The sequence below is a fragment of the Podarcis gaigeae genome (assembly GCF_964106915.1).
Source record: "Podarcis gaigeae genome assembly, chromosome: 6".
NCBI classification, from domain to species: Eukaryota; Metazoa; Chordata; class Lepidosauria; order Squamata; family Lacertidae; genus Podarcis; species Podarcis gaigeae.
In genome coordinates, this window is record NC_139682.1 from 97496728 (window position 1) to 97517063 (window position 20336).

Consider the following 20336-nt stretch of genomic DNA (forward strand, 5'->3'; position numbering starts at 1 on the left):
TTTGTAGGATGCAATGCCAACACTGGTTTTGGATATCAGCACCAACCAGTGGCGTAGCATGGGGGTGCAGGGGGGCCGGCTGCACCGGGCACAACATCTGGGGGGGCGCTCGCACTCGCAGCTCTCTGCCCCTACTTAAATCCATGGGTTAGGGGGCGCAAATTACTTGCCTTGCCCCGGGTGCTGACAACCCACGCTATGCCACTGGCACCAACTTGCTATTTTTATTTTTAAATTTTATGATAGGCTGTTATTGTAAAATATGTTATAGACATTTTTATAATAAACAAAATGTATAGGAAGAGATGGAAAGAGGGATTTGTTCTCTGGACAATGCTTCTTTGCTGATCTTGTGCATGACTCTAACCTTGAGTTATGAGTTGTTGGTTTTGCTTATGCATATGCTGTGAAGTGGGATTAATGATATTACTAATAAGAGTGACAAGAGTTTCCTGGTTCCATATTAATTCCTCATCTGTGTTTCTTTCCTTCCATCACTAATATTCTTGCTGTTTTAGCTCCCGTTTCATTTTGGCTGAAAGGGAGTTGAATCGCTGGTGTTAAATTGAAAGGGCAATGGAGTAGAGTGAGAGAAATGAAGACTAAGAGAAGGCATGGCAGTGCCTTAAGCCCAACCTACTCCATTTGAAATAACCACAGGGCACAGCTCTTATAGAATGGTGGAGCTGGAAAGGGATCCTGAGGGCCATCTAGTCCAACCCCCTGCAAGACAGGAATCTCAGCCCAAGCATTCACATTAACAAAGCATCTTAGGTTGCAGTGGCTTGCTCTTAAAAACCCAAATATAGAAAACTAGCATGCTGAGGAAGCTGGCCTGTCAACACTGGAACCAATGGACCAGCCAGTTTTCTGTGATGAGGGAATCAGGCTAATGTTGCATGACTAGTCACTGCTGCTTGCGTAGCTTGGATCTGAGCTCATCAACAGGGTGGCCTTTAAATGTATATCATCAAGTAAAAATGGCGAGCCAATTTCTGGAACTGCCATTTGGGTTGTTGTTCTTGAATGGTGCGAACTCTTCTCTCTGCTTTCAGCCTGCCATTGCAATGGGAAATCCAGGCAGTGCATGTTCGACATGGAGCTGCTCAGACGAACAGGGAATGGATACCGGTGCCTCAACTGTGCCGAAAACACAGAGGGAAATAATTGTGAGCGGTGTAAGGAGGGCTTCTACCGCCAGGAACCTCGAGGACGTTGTGTATCCTGCAGCTGCAACCCCAAAGGTATGCAGGGACTGAGGGGCAGGTGGGAAAGCCCCTCACCCCCAATCTTATGGGACTGCAGTGTCTGTTGAGGTTCTACTGCTGCATATCTCTGCCTACACTCAACCCAAATATGTTGGCAAAATAAGCCAGTTGTCACAAATGTTCTGGCATCCTTAAAGCCACTCACTGCGTGGAGAATTGGGGTTCCAGTGCATACCCTGAGTTGGGTTCCTCTGAATGAGATCAGGGAGAGGAGAAGCCAAAAGCAGCTGTTCTCCTGAACACAATCAAGGGGCACTTCCAGACTGTTACTATTTTCAGGTGGAAATCCAGCTTGCACAATCATAGTTGGCTAAGAAGTCTTGTGCAACAAACTGCTTGCCTGAAAGATTGGACTTTCTGCAATAAGGAAAGTGAAGGTGGAATCCACTGGGAAATGTGGAGTGACACTTGCTTTGCCATAACATCATCTAACCACCCTGCGAATAAGTGAAGATGAATGCTCAATACATTACCTGTTTGGAAGCATGCCAGGTCTGTAGGACTCCAAAAACTTGTTTTTGTTATTGTGGAATGGGGACCTGAAGGTACGCCTCAAGGCCTCAGTGAGGTTTATAATGCTAACCACAATGCACTTCTATCCTATTGTTGTTTTTAATTAGATACCACATTCTGATGTGTTTTCCCCAAAACCAGCTTCAATCTGAATGTGAAGCAAAACAAAACAACCTAGCTGTGTTCTAAGCCGGTAATGCGGACAGAGCCTACGTAGCTTGAATTTTCTTGGTTATTTGGGCCAGAAGGAAAAATAGGCAGCATCAGTCTCCCTTTTGGCAAAGTTTTCTATGTAGTGACTTTGTGCATTGACTGTTCCTGTGGAGCAGAAATAGCACTGGATATCTTTGGTCAGCTGTGAGGCAAAAATGGTGCCAGTGGTGTACATCTGCTAAAGTGTTACATCTAGAGATTTCCATAATATAATGTGCTGATCCCAGCACAGGTTTAGCATATCTTAGAAATATGAATTTCTTCTATCTAAAGAACAAAGCTCTGCCTCTCCTCCATTCCAGCCTAGCTGTTTTCCTAGAGGGAATCATTAGCACATCCTTTCACTTCAGCTGCTTTAGAGCAAAGAGCTAGTAATTAATACACCCAAAATGGAGACCTGTAATACAATTATTTCTCATGTGATCTAAGTTAAAAACCTCGTGACAGATCCAGCGGAGTTACAGCCCTACTTAAACCATTGGCTATTAGGCTCTCTGCAGCTCCAATGTTTAGCTCAGAGGAATTGAGCTTTTAGCAGTGCACATCCAGACATATACAGAGTTATACGTACAATTAAATAATTATACTTAACAGGTTTTGTCTGTGCAAATGGAAGATTGCTGCTTTGTGCTTCCCCTTCTTTGAGCTGTATGAACTTTAGGACAGCCTTTCTAGGTCCTTTTCCCTTCTGGAAGAAAGAAATGGAGACTTGGGGCCAAAGTAATTGTGATGCTGATCATGCCACTTGCAGGCATGTCAGTTGATTTTTATCAAGACCACAGCATGCAGGGACATTTAGTCCTTTCCTCTCCTCCTCTGGTCCTGACAAAAGTAGTCTGGTCCTGCTATTACCTCTGGGAAAGAAGCCTTCATTGGCACCAGTGGATACTTCCCTCCAGGGGCTCATGGGGTCTGTGTGTGTGTGTGTGTGTGTGTGTGTGTGTGCATGTGTGTGTGTGTGCTCGTGCGTGCGTGACAGAAAGAGAGAGAGTGAGCTGTGGGGCGTGATTTTCATCAGACCTGAAGCAAAGGAGGAAAGTGTTACCCATCTCCTCCCCACATACCAGTCCCAACAAAAATCCCCAACAAAAATATATTAATTTTGTTCTAAAAACTGATGTGATTACAAGTTTAGCATCATTTCTAGTTTGGCCCTTGCTTTGCCTTTGTAATAATCAGTTTATTTACAAATTTATAGATTGGGTAGATATTTTGGGGGCAGAGGAACAAACTGCTTCTCTTGAAGAACCTCCAAGCAATAGAGTCTACCAATTCAAACCTGAACCATTGCCTCTTTTCTGGCAATATTCCACAAAACCAGGTTTCAGCCTATCTCATACTGCAGAAGAGCATCATATTTGTACACGCCAAAGCAACTTTTTAGACGAAGTGTGCCTGAGTAGTTCAGCAATGTGCCAGTCATGACAAACCAAGCAGGAGAGGAACTTTGCACAATGGAACTGAATGACTACTGCAGCAACTCTCTTTGAGTTTCCTTGGAATTGCTATAAACCTGATGAGAATCATAAATATTGACCCGATTGCTGTCTCTACTACTCCTTCTTCACAGGTTCTTTCAGTGTACAGTGTGATAACCAGGGACGATGCCACTGCAAACCTGGTGTGACAGGTGATAAATGTGACGGATGCCAGGACAATTTCCATTCCTTCTCAGAATCTGGCTGCAGAGCTGCTGGGCAAATACAGTAAGTGCTGTCGGGTCGGTGGAGCTGTTTGTTGCTGGCTAATGTGTTCCAATGGAGCTTCATTTGAAAATGGTCCTTTGGTTTTCTCAGGAACTGTGATTGCGATCCAGCTGGCAGCACGGGCCAGTGTGTTTCAGGACGTTGCATCTGCAAGGCAGCTGTTGAAGGAGAGCAATGTAGCAGGTGCGTGCACAAAGACTGCGTGGCTAAATGTTTTCATGGTGCTCAGAGTTGTCATGATCAAGGAATCCACTTGGTAGCTCAAGTTGCTCTTTCACTTAGCATACAAACCCAACAGAAATGTAGCTTTCTCTCTGACTCAGAAATGGAGGCTATGTGGATTGAGTTCAGCGTGCAAGCATGGAATGTGGAATCTAGTGCCAGTGTTTTGGATACTGAGAACTTCAGTTTCTACTGAGAAAGCAATGTGTCTTCTGTAATATTTGGAAATGTAGGTCTGTGGTGTCTGGTTGGCAAGAACAGAGCTTCAGAAGCCAGGAAGGGGACTTTCAGTCAATGCACAGCTATACAGCCTTCATCCTTCATCCTTGCACTTCCCCATCCTCCTGCCTCTTCTGCCCACTTAACCCCAATCTCCATTCCATTCGCATTATTCCTTCCATTTCATTCTTGCCTTTTGCTGTGTGCTGGTTCAAACATTATTTATTTATTTATTTTGCATTTGTATTAGTTGCTTTGGCGTGTATGGGGTGTTAAGGGAGGGGTAGTACCTCTGGAGGATACGTCACACTCCCTCTGGGATACTTGGTCCACCTGTGATTCCCAGCTTGCACTCACCTCTCACCTGTGGCTTCTAGAAGCTATCAGCATGCGTCAGGAACAACTTTGACTGACCAGCTAAACCAGGTGAGGGTAGGTTTGGTCCTGCTCATACCAAACCCACAGACACTAGACATGCTGACCAGAGGGGAAAGCTACCGGGAGTTGACGGCAAACCCAATCTAAGCCAGTTCAGTGCATGATGGGCTAGTAAAACAGGCTGACTTTGCAATGTGGGCACTGCTATGCCAATAGTTGTGGTAGTGATGATGACTGGAATTTTCTGTGCTAATCTGGATAGCAGCATAGCATGCCCTCCAACATTTCTTTGATGAAAATAGGGACGTCCCATTCCATAATGATAATTTTAATATTTATACCCCACACATCTTACGGGGTTGCCCCAGCCATTCTGGGCAGCTTTCAATATATATAAAACATTAAATGTTAAAAAAACCTTCCCTATACAGGATTGCCTTTATGAAGCTCGGGGGTCGGATAATTCCATACCCTCCAACATTTCCCCAATGAAAATAGGGATGTTCTAAGGGAAAGCAGGACATTCCAGGATCAAATCAGAAACTAAGACAGCTTCTCTAAATCAGGGACGTCCCTGGAAAATTGGGACACTTGAAGGGTCTGGCATAGTGGTACCCCACAATGGGCCACTGACAAATAATTAATGGGAAGTAAATAAGCATAACACTTTTATTTCTGATTTAATGGCAGCCCTGACTCACGTCACTGTTTGAGTCCATGCTGAGGCCAAAATGGCATGTGCACAAGTTGCACTGAGCTCAGCACATCACAGATCCACACCTTACATTAAAAAGCACATCCAGCCCACATTTAAATCTCATGACACCCCACAAAGAATCCTGTGAACTGCAGTTTGTTGCTGAGAATTATAGCTCTGTGTGGGAAACTACAGTTCCTCAGATGCGTTTGGGGAAGTAATGTACTTTAACAGTGTGGGTGGCGCTGTGGTCTAAACCACTGAGCCTCTTGGGCTTGCTGATCAGAAGGTTGGCGGTTCAAATCCCTGTGACGGGGTGAGCTCTAACCTTTTTTACTTTAACTGTGTGTTTGATGTGCTTTAAATGAATAGCGTGTATCTACTCTCAAATCCACAATTTCACCAGATTATAGCACAGGCTAGAATCCTGTTTCTGTACCTTCTGGAGCAGTTACCTCAGTGCCTTTGTGTGTGTGGTGAGTGCCAGTCATTCTGTCATGAAGTCATCACTTGAACAAGAATGGTAGCACAGGATTTGTAGTAATGGCTGACATCAGAGCCATCAAGTTTTTATTGACTGGAGGGTGCAGCTATCCTGTCACAACAGATAAAGCAGAGGTATCCGGACTGGAAATTCAGTATGTCAGCTTTCTGTGTGTGAATATGAATGCACAAGAGAATAATTGTGTGGTGTGTTAATTTATCTCTTGCACAGTTGCAAGCAGGGCTATTACAACCTAGATGCCGGAAACCCAGAGGGCTGTTCTCGATGCTTCTGTCATGGCCACTCAACAGCATGTTCCAGCGCAGAAAATTATAGCATCCATAAAATCACCTCCACCTTCAAGCAAGGTAAAATACTTCACTGGGGTTTGCCTTTTCTCTTTTTCATGATCAATACACTTGGTGTTACACTGAACTTTCAATTTTACATTTTCTATTGATGCAGGGAAACATTAGCTGCCTCCATTACCAGACTGAAGTTTGTTTGCTGGTGGTGAGGTTTGCCAAACGGAGAAGCAGAGCAATAGGACTAAACAATCACTTTATTTCTTAAAATCAGCAGCATAATATTATGTCAGTTACATGATCTGGGAAGACTTGGGTGATCTTTATGCAAAATACCTAAGAAAGTGGTTCCACTTATATTCTTTCTGAACCAGCAAAGCAGCTGGGAAATGGCAAAGGAGCTGAATCAGTGATGAAGTCATAATGTAAAGGAAGAAGACAAATGGATCTGAGTCTTTGTGTGGAATGCAAAAATACTTAGCACTGGCCTTGGGTCAAATTGCTAACTTTGTTCCAGTTTATACAATCAGAAAGTTTAGAATAGCTTTTCTAGGATCAGAAGAGTTTTAAGGAGATGCAGCTGGAATGACAGAAACATTATTTAGCATGGTGGGTGCACAGCTTTCTCTTGTCCTCCCATGGCCATCTTTGGTCAAACAGGTTGTGGAGGTTTCTGATGCAGTATAGAAACATGTTGGCACAGATGATAATCAGTGTTTGCACATAATGGACAATGCTGGCTCTGGCACACGACCTTCATCTCTCTAGAAAACTCTGGAATGCACATTGCAGGTGTAGAGTGCATGTCAGAAATGCCCCACCCAAAAGTATTGCAGATAGAAATTGAGCATATTGGGGAGAAGGCTAGGTTGATTCTCCACCCCCACCCCAACATGCTAGTTTTCTAGGTGTGGGGGAGGTTTCTTTTCATGGGTCAATATTCAAGTGCTCAGCACTCTCCCCAGCAACTTGAAGTACTTGCTACAGTCCAGAAAGCTTTACTGCCTGATTCTTCTTACTGTAAAAATGGGTCCTGTGACCTCTTGTGATACAGTGCTTTCCTAAGCATATGACATCACTAGTCTGCCATGAGCTTGGAGACATGGCATATCCTCCCTTCGGACTGTTTGTTGCTTCTTTCCTCCAGTCATATTTCCTGAATCGTTGGGTATGGTTGGATTTCCAGCTCATTTTAATTAGCTGTTGGTTTCCTTGTATTCCAGGTGATGAAGGATGGCAAGCTCAAGGAAATGGGTCTCCTTTGCAGCTCCAGTGGTCTTCACATTATAAAGAAGTTTATGTGGCAGCAAGAAGGCCAGATCCTATCTATTTCATGGCTCCAGGTGTGTGTTTCCATATCCCATGCTGAACAGGGGCAGCCACAAGGACTATTGAACTTCACTATTTATTTGCCACTATTATCAAATGTCTCACATATTGACGCCTCTTGGTCCACTTGCATGCAGAAATCCTAGTACAGATTCTTGCTGGCTTGCAGACAATTCTAACACTCAAGTTAGAACAGGAATTGCTCTTAATTCTGGATAATTTCCTTCTGCCCCATTTTAAATGTGTGTTGAAACTGTGCTTACAAGACTAGGTTGAATTTCCAGAAAACATGGCATGGTTTTATGACAACAGATCAGAGGTAGGCAACCTAAGGCCTGTGGGCCGGATGTGGCCCAATCGCCTTCTTAATCCGGTCCGCAGACGGTCCAGGAATCAGCATGTTTTTGCATGAGTAGAATGTGTCCTTTTATTTAAAATGCACCTCTGGGTTATTTGTGGGGCATAGGAATTTGTTCATCCCCCCACCAAAAAAATATAGTCTGGCCTCACATGGTCTGAGGGACAGTGGACCAGCCCACAGCTGAAAAAGGCTGCTGACCCCTGCAATAGATCCGTTCATTATATCCTACCCCCACCCATAAATCCTGAAATCCATGGTGGGAATGTCACTTTCCTCATGTCTAGAATCATGGAATTGTAGATGACCCAAGGGTCATCTAGTCCAACCCCCTGCAATGCAGGAATCTCAGCTAGAGCATCCCTGACAGTTGGCCGTCCAACCTCTGCTTAAAAACCTCCAAGGATGGAGAGGATGGAGAGTCCACCACCTCTCGTGGGAGTTTGTTCCCCTGCCAAACAGCTCTTACTGTCAGTAAGTGTTTCTGAATATTCAGAATCTCCTTATACTTTGAAGCCATTGCCTCGAGTCCTACCCTCCAGAGCAGAAGAAAACAAGCATGCTCCTTTCTCCATGTGACAGCCCTTAAGATATGGCTATCATATCTCAATCTCCTCTTTTCCAAGCTAAACATATCCAGCTCCTTCAAGCACTCCTCATAAAGCTAAGTTTCCAGACCCTCGATAATCTTGGTCACCCTCCCCTGCACACATTCCAGCTTGTCAGCATCCTTCTTAAATTGTGGTGCCCAGAACTGGACACAGTATTCCAAGTGTGGTCTGACTAAGGTAGAATAGCGGTACTGTTATTTCCCTTGACCAGGACACTATACTTCTGTTGATGCAGCCTAGAATAACATTCACTTTTTTGCTGCTGCATCACACAGTTGACTCATGTTAAGCTTGTGGTTCATCCCTAGATCCTTTTCATGTGTACTGCTAGTGAGCCAGGTGTCCCCCATCCTATCTGCATCTGGTTCTTCCTGCCTAAGTGCAAAGCCCGACATTTGTCCCTATGGAAATTCATTTTGTTAGGTTGGGCCCTGTTCTCCAATCTGTTAAAGTAATTTTGAATTCTGATTCTGTCTTCTGTGCCATTAGCTACCCGGCCCCCCAGTTTGGTGTCATCTGCAAATTTGATGAGAATATCTACAAGAAAACAATACCCCAAAAGATGTCTATAGCGTCCTTAAAATGAATACAATTAAGGAGTATGGGAAAGCAAAGATGACCTTCTCAAAACAGAAATAATAAATCTTCAAAATGCACCTGTGCGCACTGAATCATTTTGGTTGATATGAGCTACTTTGAAAGATTTTTATCTGATAAGTGGGATTCAAATTAAATAAATAAGCAAGCATTTAACCATAAAATTAGAACCCACTGACAGCCACATTTTTTTTCTTTTTTCGTTTTATTTTCAGATATTTACAGGCTACCCGTCTGAGTTCAATTCATGAATGGTGGTTCACATAATAAAGATTCAGTACACTATCTACAATACATAATATACAAACACAATATAATTCTACAACAATCCCCCAAATTAGAAAACCAACATTAATTTTAAAAATCCATATGCAGTCCATGATACAAAGCAAACTTTTCATAGCAAAACAATTAAAGGAAACACATCTCAGTCTTCATTGCAGTCAGTCACATGAAACCTACCTGAAACAGGTCTTCAAAGCTTTTGGAAAGAATTGGAGTGTGTTAGCCTTCTGGTAATCAGATGAGAATGAGTTCCAGAGCTGTGGGGCCACCATAGAAAAGGCCCTTTCACTTGTGTCATCCACAATGACCTTAGTTGAGAGCAAATTTTGAAGCACTCCATTGTTAGTCTTCATGTTCAAGCGGCTGATATCAATGGGATTTAGGTCATAGGTATTTATGGGGTCCTTTGAAATTCTCCTTCCTGTTATACCGAAGGCTAGTCCTGTCAAATGAAGGTCTACAGTGGTACAGGTCACATTTGCATTTTACTTGCAAATGCCACATTTTGACCTTTTGTTTCTTTCGTGTGTATTTTGTAGCCAGGTTCCTTGGGAACCATCAACTGAGTTACGGCCAGAAGCTGTCTTTTGATTATCGTGTGAACCGACCTGGACGTCACCCTTCACAGCATGATGTAATACTGGAAGGAGCTGGTTTAAGAATCACTGCCCCACTCATGCCTAATGGAAGGATGTTGCCTTGTAAAGCCAGCAGGACCTATACATTCAGGTAAAATGCTTAGGACTTAAGAGAACACTCATATGTCAAACACTCCAGTGCAACTCAAAGCAATGATAGACAAGTTTTCCTCAAAAGGAGCTTGCCCTCCGCTACCAATCTGCAATGTGGAACTTCCGGAGATTTGCACATGCATCCTTAGATCATGCTCTCAGTTCACACAAAGTAGAGTTGAGGCCCTCAATTCCTAACCAGTGCCTGACATGAACTGAATATCTTGTACATGTCCCAGAATCCTCTTTGATGGGCAGCAAGTTGTCAGCACAGAAAGTGTTCTAAGAAGATGGAAAGTTTGAAAACTGCTGGCTTTGGCTATTGCTTACCCAGGAGGATCTAGTTGCTGTCCTTCAAGTCATGAAAATAACATCAGCAAAGCCCAGTTAAGCTACCTGAAGAGAAGTTGCCTACATTAATTCCTGGTCCATAAAGCCACTTTATTTCTTTTTAACTTAAGTTGTCTTTAATCACTTTTATTGTGATGGATTCACCTAATGAGCCCTCTCAGTGGAAGCCTTGCACATGGACTCTTGCTTGCACAACAGTGCTTCTCCCCCTTGTGCCCCCTGCATCCCCTGAAATTAGCTCAAGGGGTGGTCAGGAGAACCCCCAGAACAGCATTCTTCTGTCTGGCAAACTGGAATACTTGCGCAGACAGGACTGGAAGAGTGTGATGTTGAATTCCAGCCATTGTTGCTCACGTTGCAACATGTTCTAGTGGTAAAAAATATCATTAAGAAAACACAAGTTGCACCCTAGGATTACTGAAGAAAGCACTGTTTGTGAAGACCAAAATGCTGAATTTTGTATTTGTTTTTGATTTCACTGAATCTTGGAGTAAACTGAATTTTATGCTCCTTTCCACATTCTGTGCTTCCTTGGTCACAGAGTGTTATTGTTTTTCCATCTGATTTGCAGTTTTGGCCTTTCCCTTTGATAAGCAGTTCAACAGCAGTGTGCTGTAATCTTCCATGGGTCTAAAAATTCACTCCTAGTTGCATTTTGTACACAAGTATGGTGATGCAGAGACTGCTCGTATAACTTCTTGTGTCTTTCATCACCTCTGCACTCAGGTTGGATGAGCACCCAAGCAGCAACTGGAGCCCTAGGCTGAGCAGCAAAGAGTATCGCCAGTTAATTGGGAACCTGACAGCTCTTCGGATCAGAGCCACTTATGGAGACAGTGAGTTGGGCGTAGGATAGTGAAATCTGGGCTAAAGAATGGGTCATATACATTTCTTCTGATTATTTATTACTTTACTGTTTCTGTCTTCTCTTATAAACCCTACTTTATAGTTGTTTCCTCTCTGCAGGTAAATTGCATTTCTGTGAAGGATCAAAGGTAGCTGCTCGGGTGCCTGGTGCGGGGGGCTGTCCTGCAGGCAGGGGTGGGGCAAGCTTCTCCTACGCTTGGAGCCTCTCCGCCGCCTCCCCCTCAGCTGTAGGGCGGCTGAGGGAGAGGCGGTAGGCAGAGGCAAGTCCCATGCTGCCATTTCAGGCAGCGTGGAACCTGCAGGCACCCAAGCCACCACGTCACTCCTAAAAAGCTCCATGAGCCCATTTTTTAAAATTTTTTATTTTAAACTCATTTTGTCACCCCCCCTCAGTGATGACACCCAGGATGGACCGCACCCTCCACACACCCTTCCTCTGCTACTGCAAAGGGAGGGGGGACAATAGAATATCTGATTCCAAGACTGTCAGCAAAATACAGCTCCCAGGATGCTTTTCGGGAGGCACTGGTGGATAAATTGATATAAAACAAATGTACCATGGTACCCTTCATGGATCACTGGAAATGTACCCTTCATGGATCACTGCCTTGCCGTGGCAAAGGGGCTTGAATAACTCAGAGAAGCTATGAGCTATGCCGTGCAGGGCACCCAAGATGGACAGGTCATAGTGGAGAGTTTTGACCAAACGGAGGAGTTTTGACCCCTGGAGGAGGAACCGGCAAGCCACTCCAGTATCCCTGCCAAGAAAACTCCATGGACAAAGACAACAGGCTTATAAAAGTTATGACGCTGGAAGATGAGCCCCTCAGGTCGGAAGGCGTCCAACATGCTACTGGGGAAGAGCAGAGGACAAGTACAAGTAGATCCAGAGCTGATGAAGCGGCTGGGCCAAAGCCGAAAGGACGCTCAGTTGCGGATATGCCTGGAAGCGAAAGGAAAGTCCAATGCTGTAAAGAAAAATATTGCATAGGAACTTGGAATGTAAGAACCATGAACCTGGGTAAGTTGGATGTGGTCAAAAATGAGATAGCAAGAATAAATATTGACATCCTGGGCATCAGTGAACTAAAATGGACGGGAATGGGCGAATTCAGTTCGGATGACCATCACATCTACTACTGTGGGCAAGAATCCCGTAAAAGAAATGGAGTGGCCCTCATAGTCAACAACAGAGTGGCAAAAGCTGTACTGGGATGCAATCTCAAAAATGATAGAATGATCTCGATACGAATCCAAGGCAGACCTTTTAACATCACAGTAATCCAAGTTTATGCACCAACCACTGGTGCTGAAGAAACTGAAATTGACCAATTCTATGAAGACTTACAACACCTTATAGAAATGACACCAAAGAAGGATGTTCTTCTCATTATAGGGGATTGGAATGCTAAAGTAGGGAGTCAAGTGATAAAAGGAACAACTGGCAAGTTTGGCCTTGGAGTCCAAAATGAAGCAGGGCAAAGGCTAATAGAGTTCTGCCAAGAGAACAAGCTGGTCATCACAAACACTCTTTTCCAACAACAGAAGAGATGACTCTACACATGGACATCATCAGATGGGCAGCATCGAAATCAGATTGATTATATTCTCTGCAGCCAAAGATGGAGAAGCTCTATACAGTCAGCAAAAACAAGACCTGGAGCTGACTGTGGTTCAAATCATCAGCTTCTTATAGCAAAATTTAAGCTTAAACTGAAGAAAGTAGGAAAAACCACTGGGCCGGTAAGATACAATCTAAGTCAAATCCCTTATGAATACACAGCGGAAGTGAGGAACAGGTTTAAGGATTTAGATTTGGTGGACAGAGTGCCTGAAGAACTATGGATGGAGGCTCGTAACATTATACAGGAGGCAGCAACGAAAACCATCCCAATGAAAAGGAAATGCAAGAAAGCAAAGTGGCTGTCCAACGAGGCCTTACAAATAGTGGGGGAGAGAAGGCAAGCAAAATGCGAGGGAGATAGTGAAAGATACAGGAAACTGAATGCAGATTTCCAAAAAATAGCAAGGAGAGACAAGAAGGCCTTCTTAAATGAGCAATGCAAAGAAATAGAGGAAAACAATAGAATGGGAAAAACCAGAGATCTGTTCAAGAAAATTGGAGATATGAAAGGAACATTTCGTACAAAGATTTCCATAATAAAAGACAAAAGTGGAAAAGACCGAACATAAGCAGAAGACATCAAGAAGAGGTGGCAAGAATACACAGAGGAACTATACCAGAAAGAAATGGATGTCTCGTATACCCCAGGTAGTGTGGTTGCTGACCTTGAGCCAGACATCCTGGAGAGTGAAGTCAAATGGGCCTTAGAAAGTATTGCTAATAACAAGGCCAGTGGAAGTGATGATATTCCAGCTGAACTATTAAAAATTTTAAAAGATGATGCTGTTAAGGTGCTACTCTCAATATGCCAGCAAGTTTGGAAAACTCAGCAGTGGCCAGAGGACTGGAGAAGACCAGTCTACATCCCAATCCCAAAGAAGGGCAGTGCCAAAGAATGCTCCAACTACCGCACAATTGCACTCATTTCACATGCTAGCAAGGTTATGCTTAAAATTCTACAAGGAAGGCTCAAGCAGTATGTGGACCGAAAACTCCCAGAAGTGCAAGCTGGATTTAGAAGAGGCAGAGGAACCAGAGACCAAATTGCAAACATGCGCTGGATTATGGAGAAAGCTAGAGAGTTCCAGAAAGACATCTACTTCTGCTTCATTGACTATGCAAAAGCCTTTGACTGTGTCAACCACAGCAAACTATGGCAAGTTCTTAAAGAAATGGGAGTGCCTGATCACCTCATCTGTCTCCTGAGAAATCTCTATGTGGGACAAGAAGCTACAGTTATAACTGGATATGGAACAACTGATTGGTTCAAAATTGGGAAAGGAGTACGGCAAGGCTGTATATTGTCCCCCTGCTTATTTAACTTATATGCAGAATTCATCATGCGAAAGGCTGGGCTGGATGAATCCCAAGCCGGAATTAAGATTGCCAGAAGAAATATCAACAACCTCAGATATGCAGATGACACAACCTGGATGGCAGAAAGTGAGGAGGAATTAAAGAACCTTTTAATGAGGGTAAAAGAGGAGAGTGCAAAATATGGTCTGAAGCTCAACATCAAAAAAGCGAAGATCATGGCCACTGGTCCCATCACCTCCTGGCAAATAGAAGGGGAAGAAATGGAGGCAGTGAGAGATTTTACTTTCTTGGGCTCCATGATCAATGCAGATGGTGACAGCAGTCACGAAATTAAAAGACGCCTGCTCCTTGGGAGAAAGGCGATGGCAAACCTAGACAGCATCTTAAAAAGCAAAGACATCACCTTACCAACAAAGGTTCGTATAGTTAAAGCCATGGTTTTCCCAGTGGTGATGTATGGAAGTGAGAGCTGGACCATAAAGAAGGCTGATCACCGAGTTATGGTGCTGGAGGAGACTCTTGAGAGTCCCAGGGACTGCAAGAAGATCAAATGCATCCATTCTTAAGGAAATCAGCCCTGAGTGCTCACTGAAAGGACAGATCATGAAGCTGAGGCTCCAATACTTTGGCCACCTCATGAGAAGAGAAGACTCCCTGGAAAAGACCCTGATGCTGGGAAAGATGGAGGGCACAAGGAGAAGGGGACGACAGAGGACGAGATGGTTGGATAGTGTTCTTGAAGCTACAAACATGAGTCTGACCAAACTGCGGGAGGCAGTGGAAGACAGGAGTGCCTGGCTTGCTCTGGTCCATGGGGTCACGAAGAGTTGGACACGACTGAACGACTAAACAACAACAACAACAACCATGGTAACGTAGATGTGCCCCACATCTGCTCCCAAATGTCAGCTCTGTTCTGATTTAGACATGATCCAGTTGAGATACTGGGATATGTGGTATTTTATTATGTTGTGTTCTTGGGGATATTCACTATAATGTTCTTCCTTTTTTCTTTTTGCTCAGGCACAGGGTACCTCAGTAATGTCCTTTTGGATTCGGCGCAACCAACCTCTGGCACTCCAGCATCCTGGGTGGAGCAATGTGTCTGTCCAGTTGGCTACCAGGGGCAGTTCTGTGAGAAATGTGCCCCAGGGTACAAGAGAGAGGATCCTGCTGGACTCGGTGCTGTCAGCAACTGTGTGCTCTGCAACTGCCAGGGAGGAGGAATCTGTGACCCAGATACTGGTAGGATCAACCACAGTCAAAGAGCCTATTATTGTGGACAGACAGATTGTTTATTTATTTGTTTGGGCAACAAGCAGGTCTCTTATATAAAAACCAAGTAGCTCACTTAGGGCTATTTTACACGGTGATCCAGCTAGGGATCTTGTTCATGTGATGGAAGAATGGGCATGAGAAGCTCCCACTTCATGTACAAAATAATGTTTTGCTGGGATGGCACATGTGGATATGCATGCAGTCATTCAGGATGTACGTAGTGCCTATGTTGTTGCTAACTCGTGTGCACATGGGAAAGTGTGTGATGGATTGTGTTGCATAGGTAGGATCCACACCAGGATGGTGTACGAGCAAACCCTCTGAGTCCTGAGAATCTGAGTTGACTTCTAAAGATTTCAGAAAGGAAATTCAGTCCATCATGTCTTGAAGTTGACTCTGCATCGAGAGTTCCTGGTAAAATCTCAGCAGACATAGTCATGGAGGGGATTTGGGTTAATATTTGTTGGGATGGAGGTAACCTTCAGGCATTGGAGCAACACAGCATGGGAAATGCTTTCCCAGGGTTACATCCTGTGCTGCTGCTGAAATGTCTAAAGGCCCACCGCCACAGGAGGAGGACCACAGAGATACAGGTCTCTGCCTCTCTATCACTGCCTGGCCAGATTGGATGCAGTGGGTCATATCTAGTGTTAATCGCACTTAGACCCATTGAAACCCAAAGTCTTAAGTCACGCCCATTTATTTCAATAGCTCCCATGCTGACAAATTATAGAATCATAGAATTGTACAGTTGGAAGGGATCTCAGGGGTCATCTAGTCCAACCTCTGCAATGTAGGAAACTCGGCTAATGCATCCATGACAGATGGCCATCCAACCTCTGCTTAGACACCTCCAAGGAAGGAGAGCCCACAACCTTCTAAGGGAGACCATTCTACTGCTGAACAGGTCTTACTGCGAAAAAGTTCTTCCTGATGTTTAGTCAGAATCTCCTTTCTTGTAACTTGAAGCCATTGGTTCAAGTCCTACCTTCCAGAGTAGGGGAAAACAAGCTTGCTCCATCTTCCATGTGAGAGCCCTTGAAATATCTGAAGATGGCTCTCATATCTCCTCCCAGTCTCCTCTTTTCCAAGATAAACATGCCCAGCTCCTTCAACCATTCCTCATGAGGCTGTCCAATGATTGGCGATTGTCCGATGATTTCATGATAAGCCCTCATCCCCCATAATTGTGTCCCCCCCCGGGGGCCTTTATCCATTACTGAACTGCTGTGGGATGAGCTCTCTCTCACACACCAATATTCCCTGCTCTTGCTGTAATGTCTATAGGGCATAATGCAAAGAACTGGATTTAAGGCTGGAGGAATGAGGAACTTGGGGAACTGAAATTGACAGATCTTGCAGACCAACTTCTATTTTAATGTTCCCCTTTTCCCCACAGAATCTTTACTTTACTGTCATATTTTCAAACATTTATTTACGCAAATGAAACAAACCTTAAAGCCAGGACTCTCAGGGGTCTAATGCAAGGTGTGCAAAGAGCCTCAGGCAATGGGAAACATATATTGTAAAGCTCCACTCTAACCAGCTGCTCCTTTTCTCTTTCTGCCTCCATCCAGGAGAATGCTATTCTGGAGATGAAAGCAGTGCCACCTGCCCAACTGGTTTTTACAGCTTCCCCTGGAGCCCACAGAGCTGCCAGCCATGCCCGTGCCAAGGTGGCAAAGGCTGTTCGGTGCTGCCAGGGACACAGGAAGTCATTTGCAGTCATTGCCTTCCAGGAGCCGGAGGTAATGCCCATATTCGGATGGTTAACCAGACTGCATGTTCTTCTTTCTGAGGCCAGCTTTTCTTTCCCTAAGGAAGGGCAGGCGCATAGCAAAAGCTGTGTTGTGTGCAGTGTGTGTCCCAGGGCTAGATGTTCGTGACAGACACAGATTTGTGAACCTGAATCTCCACCACTCGTGCAAAAATCTGCAGGGGTAAGATGGGATGTGGGAGAGGGGCATTTGACTCTTTTCTGCACTCCCCTTGCCCACCCAGCCCCTCCCCATCGGGATTCCCAGCTGCATGCTTGAAGAAAAGCATTCAGCTGGGGGCTGAGATTGCAGGGGAAGAGCTATGTGCGGGATAATCGTTAAGCTTCCTTAACCCCACCACCCACCACTTCTTTCCTTCAAATTGTACTTCCCACCACCACTTTTTCAATATTCTGTGGAGACTTGGATTTCTCGGCCCAGGTCCTTGCTATGCCTGTGCTGTACCGTTTGAGAGAACATGTAGGGCAGACTTCCTCAACCTCGGCCCTCCAGATGTTTTTGGCCTACAACTCCCATGATCCCTAGCTAGCAGGCCCTGTGGTCAGGGATGCTGGGAATTGTAGTCTCAAAACATCTGGAGGGCCGAGGCTGAGGAAGTCTGATGTCGGGGATCATGATTAAATGCACTGCAATAAAGAAAAATAATGGAGAACAGAGGGAAGAGGTTTTTTTGCCAAAAAGGGGGTGGGAATGCACCCATATACTATCCATTCACATATAAAACTAGCATTGAAGGGAGAAGACTAGATTATAACATTTGCCCTGACATCTGTTTTTCAGTGTGGAAGGAATGCTTCTGCATGTAGGCACATTGGCCATGTGAACTCCCTATCTGTCGTCTCGGTGGTACAGCACCAACACAGGCAGACCTTGACTCAGGCAGGGAAAGAGAAGGACCATAATGAAATCCACATTCCCCACCTCCGGATTCTCATCAAATTTAGTCATTGTCAGTGGGCCTGAGCTCTAGGCAGCTGGACTGAAGATGAACCAGGATTTGCACCAGGGTACTGTAGTCAAGGGATAAAGTCAGAAGTCAGGCCCAGAGAGTCAGGGCTCCTCCAGACTGGTGTATTTTTGAATGTGGCATCACATGGATGCAATAAAAGTACATACGAGGAAGCTTTGTACTGGAGCATCCACACATTATTCAACTTTATAAGTTGTTATTTGGTGCTTAATGTAACTGCATTATTGCTGCCTGGAGGGCCACTCTTGCATTATAGCACAACTAAGCCAGGAGAAACCTCCCCCCCCCCAGTGCCATTTGTGGTACTTGCAACAATTTTTGTGGACAGTTCATAAGTGGATTGTGGAAATTAGGGGTGGAGCAGGACTGTAGGCACCCTGTGCTCAGGATTGCCAGCATCGTGTTCAGAGGCAGTTCATGCATTGCTTGTTCAAGGCATCATTTGCTTGTCCTTCCTTCTTCCCTTTCTTCTCAGGCTCTCACTGTGAGTTTTGTACCAATGGCTATTTTGGCGACCCCTTGGGTCAGAACGGCCAGGCACGTCCCTGCCAACCATGCCAGTGTAGCAGTGTTGACCCAAATGCTTCTGGGATTTGCAACCACTTGACAGGAGAGTGCAAGTGCAAGGACGGATTCTTTGGAAATCCTTCATCCATCAACCCAGCAGAGAAATGCCGAGGTATACATCATCATCTCATGCAAGTCAATGCTGGCCAAACTGGGTTTGGAACAATCGGGGGAGTCAAAGGGCTGCTTACAAACCTTTCCCTTCCAGGGATAAAACGGCTCACACAAATCACTCCTACTGTCACATCCAAATGCCTTACCTGGGTGAGTAATGTAACTCTCTAACAAAGCTGTGACCTGCGGAGCTGCCTTTAGATCAGGGCAGGGACAGACTTTGTAATCTCTCATAATATGGTGCCCTGTGTGAGGTCAAAAGTGGGCGCCCCAAAATGGATCCTCTCAATTCTTAATCTTCCTAGTTTTGTGCCACCTCAGCTCAGCACCCTGTGCATGGGAACCATATGCACTGCCCTAAGTCCAGTGCTGATCAGGGATGCGGAGAATGTGATCTTTCAGATGCAGTTAGAATCCAACTCTCATCATTTCTGATCATTGACTGACTCCTGACGGGAACTGGAGTACAACAACATCTGGAGGTTTCCAACTCCTGCTCTAGATGGTTGAAGTTCCTGCATCTGCTGGCAAGTCAGTCAAACACGCTGTCTGTTAGGGCACGACACAGAAACTACTATTGGTCTATTGGGAGGTTGTAGCATGTGGACTTGTTAGGTGAATCCCACCCTCTGACTAGATCCCACACTTTTCAAATTAATGTTTGAAAAAATGAGAGATAATATGCATTTTGAGATACATTATGTTTATCCCCTCCTGACCTTATGCTTTTTCTTACTCTACGCAGCTTGCAATTGCAATTCTGCGAGTTCTGAGCCATCACGGTGCCACAGTGATGGGAGCTGCATTTGCAAGCCAGGGTTCGAAGGGCGGAGCTGCGAACACACCCGTTGCCCAGCTTGCTACAACCAAGTGAAGACTCAGGTTGGCTTTTCCCTCTTGCACTTTCATTACCAAAGACTATAGCTATCAATTGTGTACTAAATGTCGCTGCCCAACACCCTGTTCTCTGCTTTGTTATTTGGGTGCAGAACCACTAGGATTGTTAATGCAAAACCTCCCACTGGAGATGGGGGAGAAATTTAGTTTGGTTCACATTTTAATGTAAGCCTATCTAATTCCAAAACAAGATGCAAACCAAAACAAAGCTATGCTTTGAAATTCACACTGCTCCGAATTTCTCAATGCAGTTTTCCAACCAAAAACATACATTAGGGGAAGTGTGCATAAAACTGCATAGTGAAAATATCTTTTAAAATGGGGGCCTTGCAAACGGTGTAATCTGCTGCCTGATTAATTGAGGGCATCTGCAATGAATCGTGACATGTTTTACTGGAACTAATTAATCTCAAAAAGGTTAGGAATCAGAAAAGAAAAATAAATAAAGCTCATTCTATTTTCTTCCTGGAGAATAGTCTGAAAGCACAAATGTTAAACGCCCTGAGACCTCTGGGTATAGAGCGGTATATAAATTAACTTAATCAATAAATATAAATATAAATTTGTTATTGTTTAGTCGTTTAGTCGTGTCCGACTCTTCGTGACCCCCTGGACCAGAGCATGGACCAGAGCATGCCAGGCACTCCTGTCTTCCAA

At 44.6% G+C, this 20336-nt stretch overlaps 1 protein-coding gene across 1 annotated transcript in view; it reads left to right on the forward strand.

The window, feature by feature from the left end:
- LAMC2 (laminin subunit gamma 2) overlaps window positions 1-20336 on the forward strand; it is a 45535-nt gene that overhangs the window by 9028 nt on the left and 16171 nt on the right. Inside the window, exons 2-12 of the mRNA XM_083743774.1 lie at window positions 1056-1244; window positions 3565-3700; window positions 3791-3883; window positions 5932-6068; window positions 7229-7348; window positions 9725-9914; window positions 10994-11103; window positions 15099-15320; window positions 16931-17101; window positions 18577-18780; window positions 19528-19664. Coding sequence (XP_083599900.1) covers window positions 1056-1244; window positions 3565-3700; window positions 3791-3883; window positions 5932-6068; window positions 7229-7348; window positions 9725-9914; window positions 10994-11103; window positions 15099-15320; window positions 16931-17101; window positions 18577-18780; window positions 19528-19664 — 1709 coding nt within the window. The remainder of the gene's footprint in view (window positions 1-1055; window positions 1245-3564; window positions 3701-3790; window positions 3884-5931; window positions 6069-7228; window positions 7349-9724; window positions 9915-10993; window positions 11104-15098; window positions 15321-16930; window positions 17102-18576; window positions 18781-19527; window positions 19665-20336) is intronic.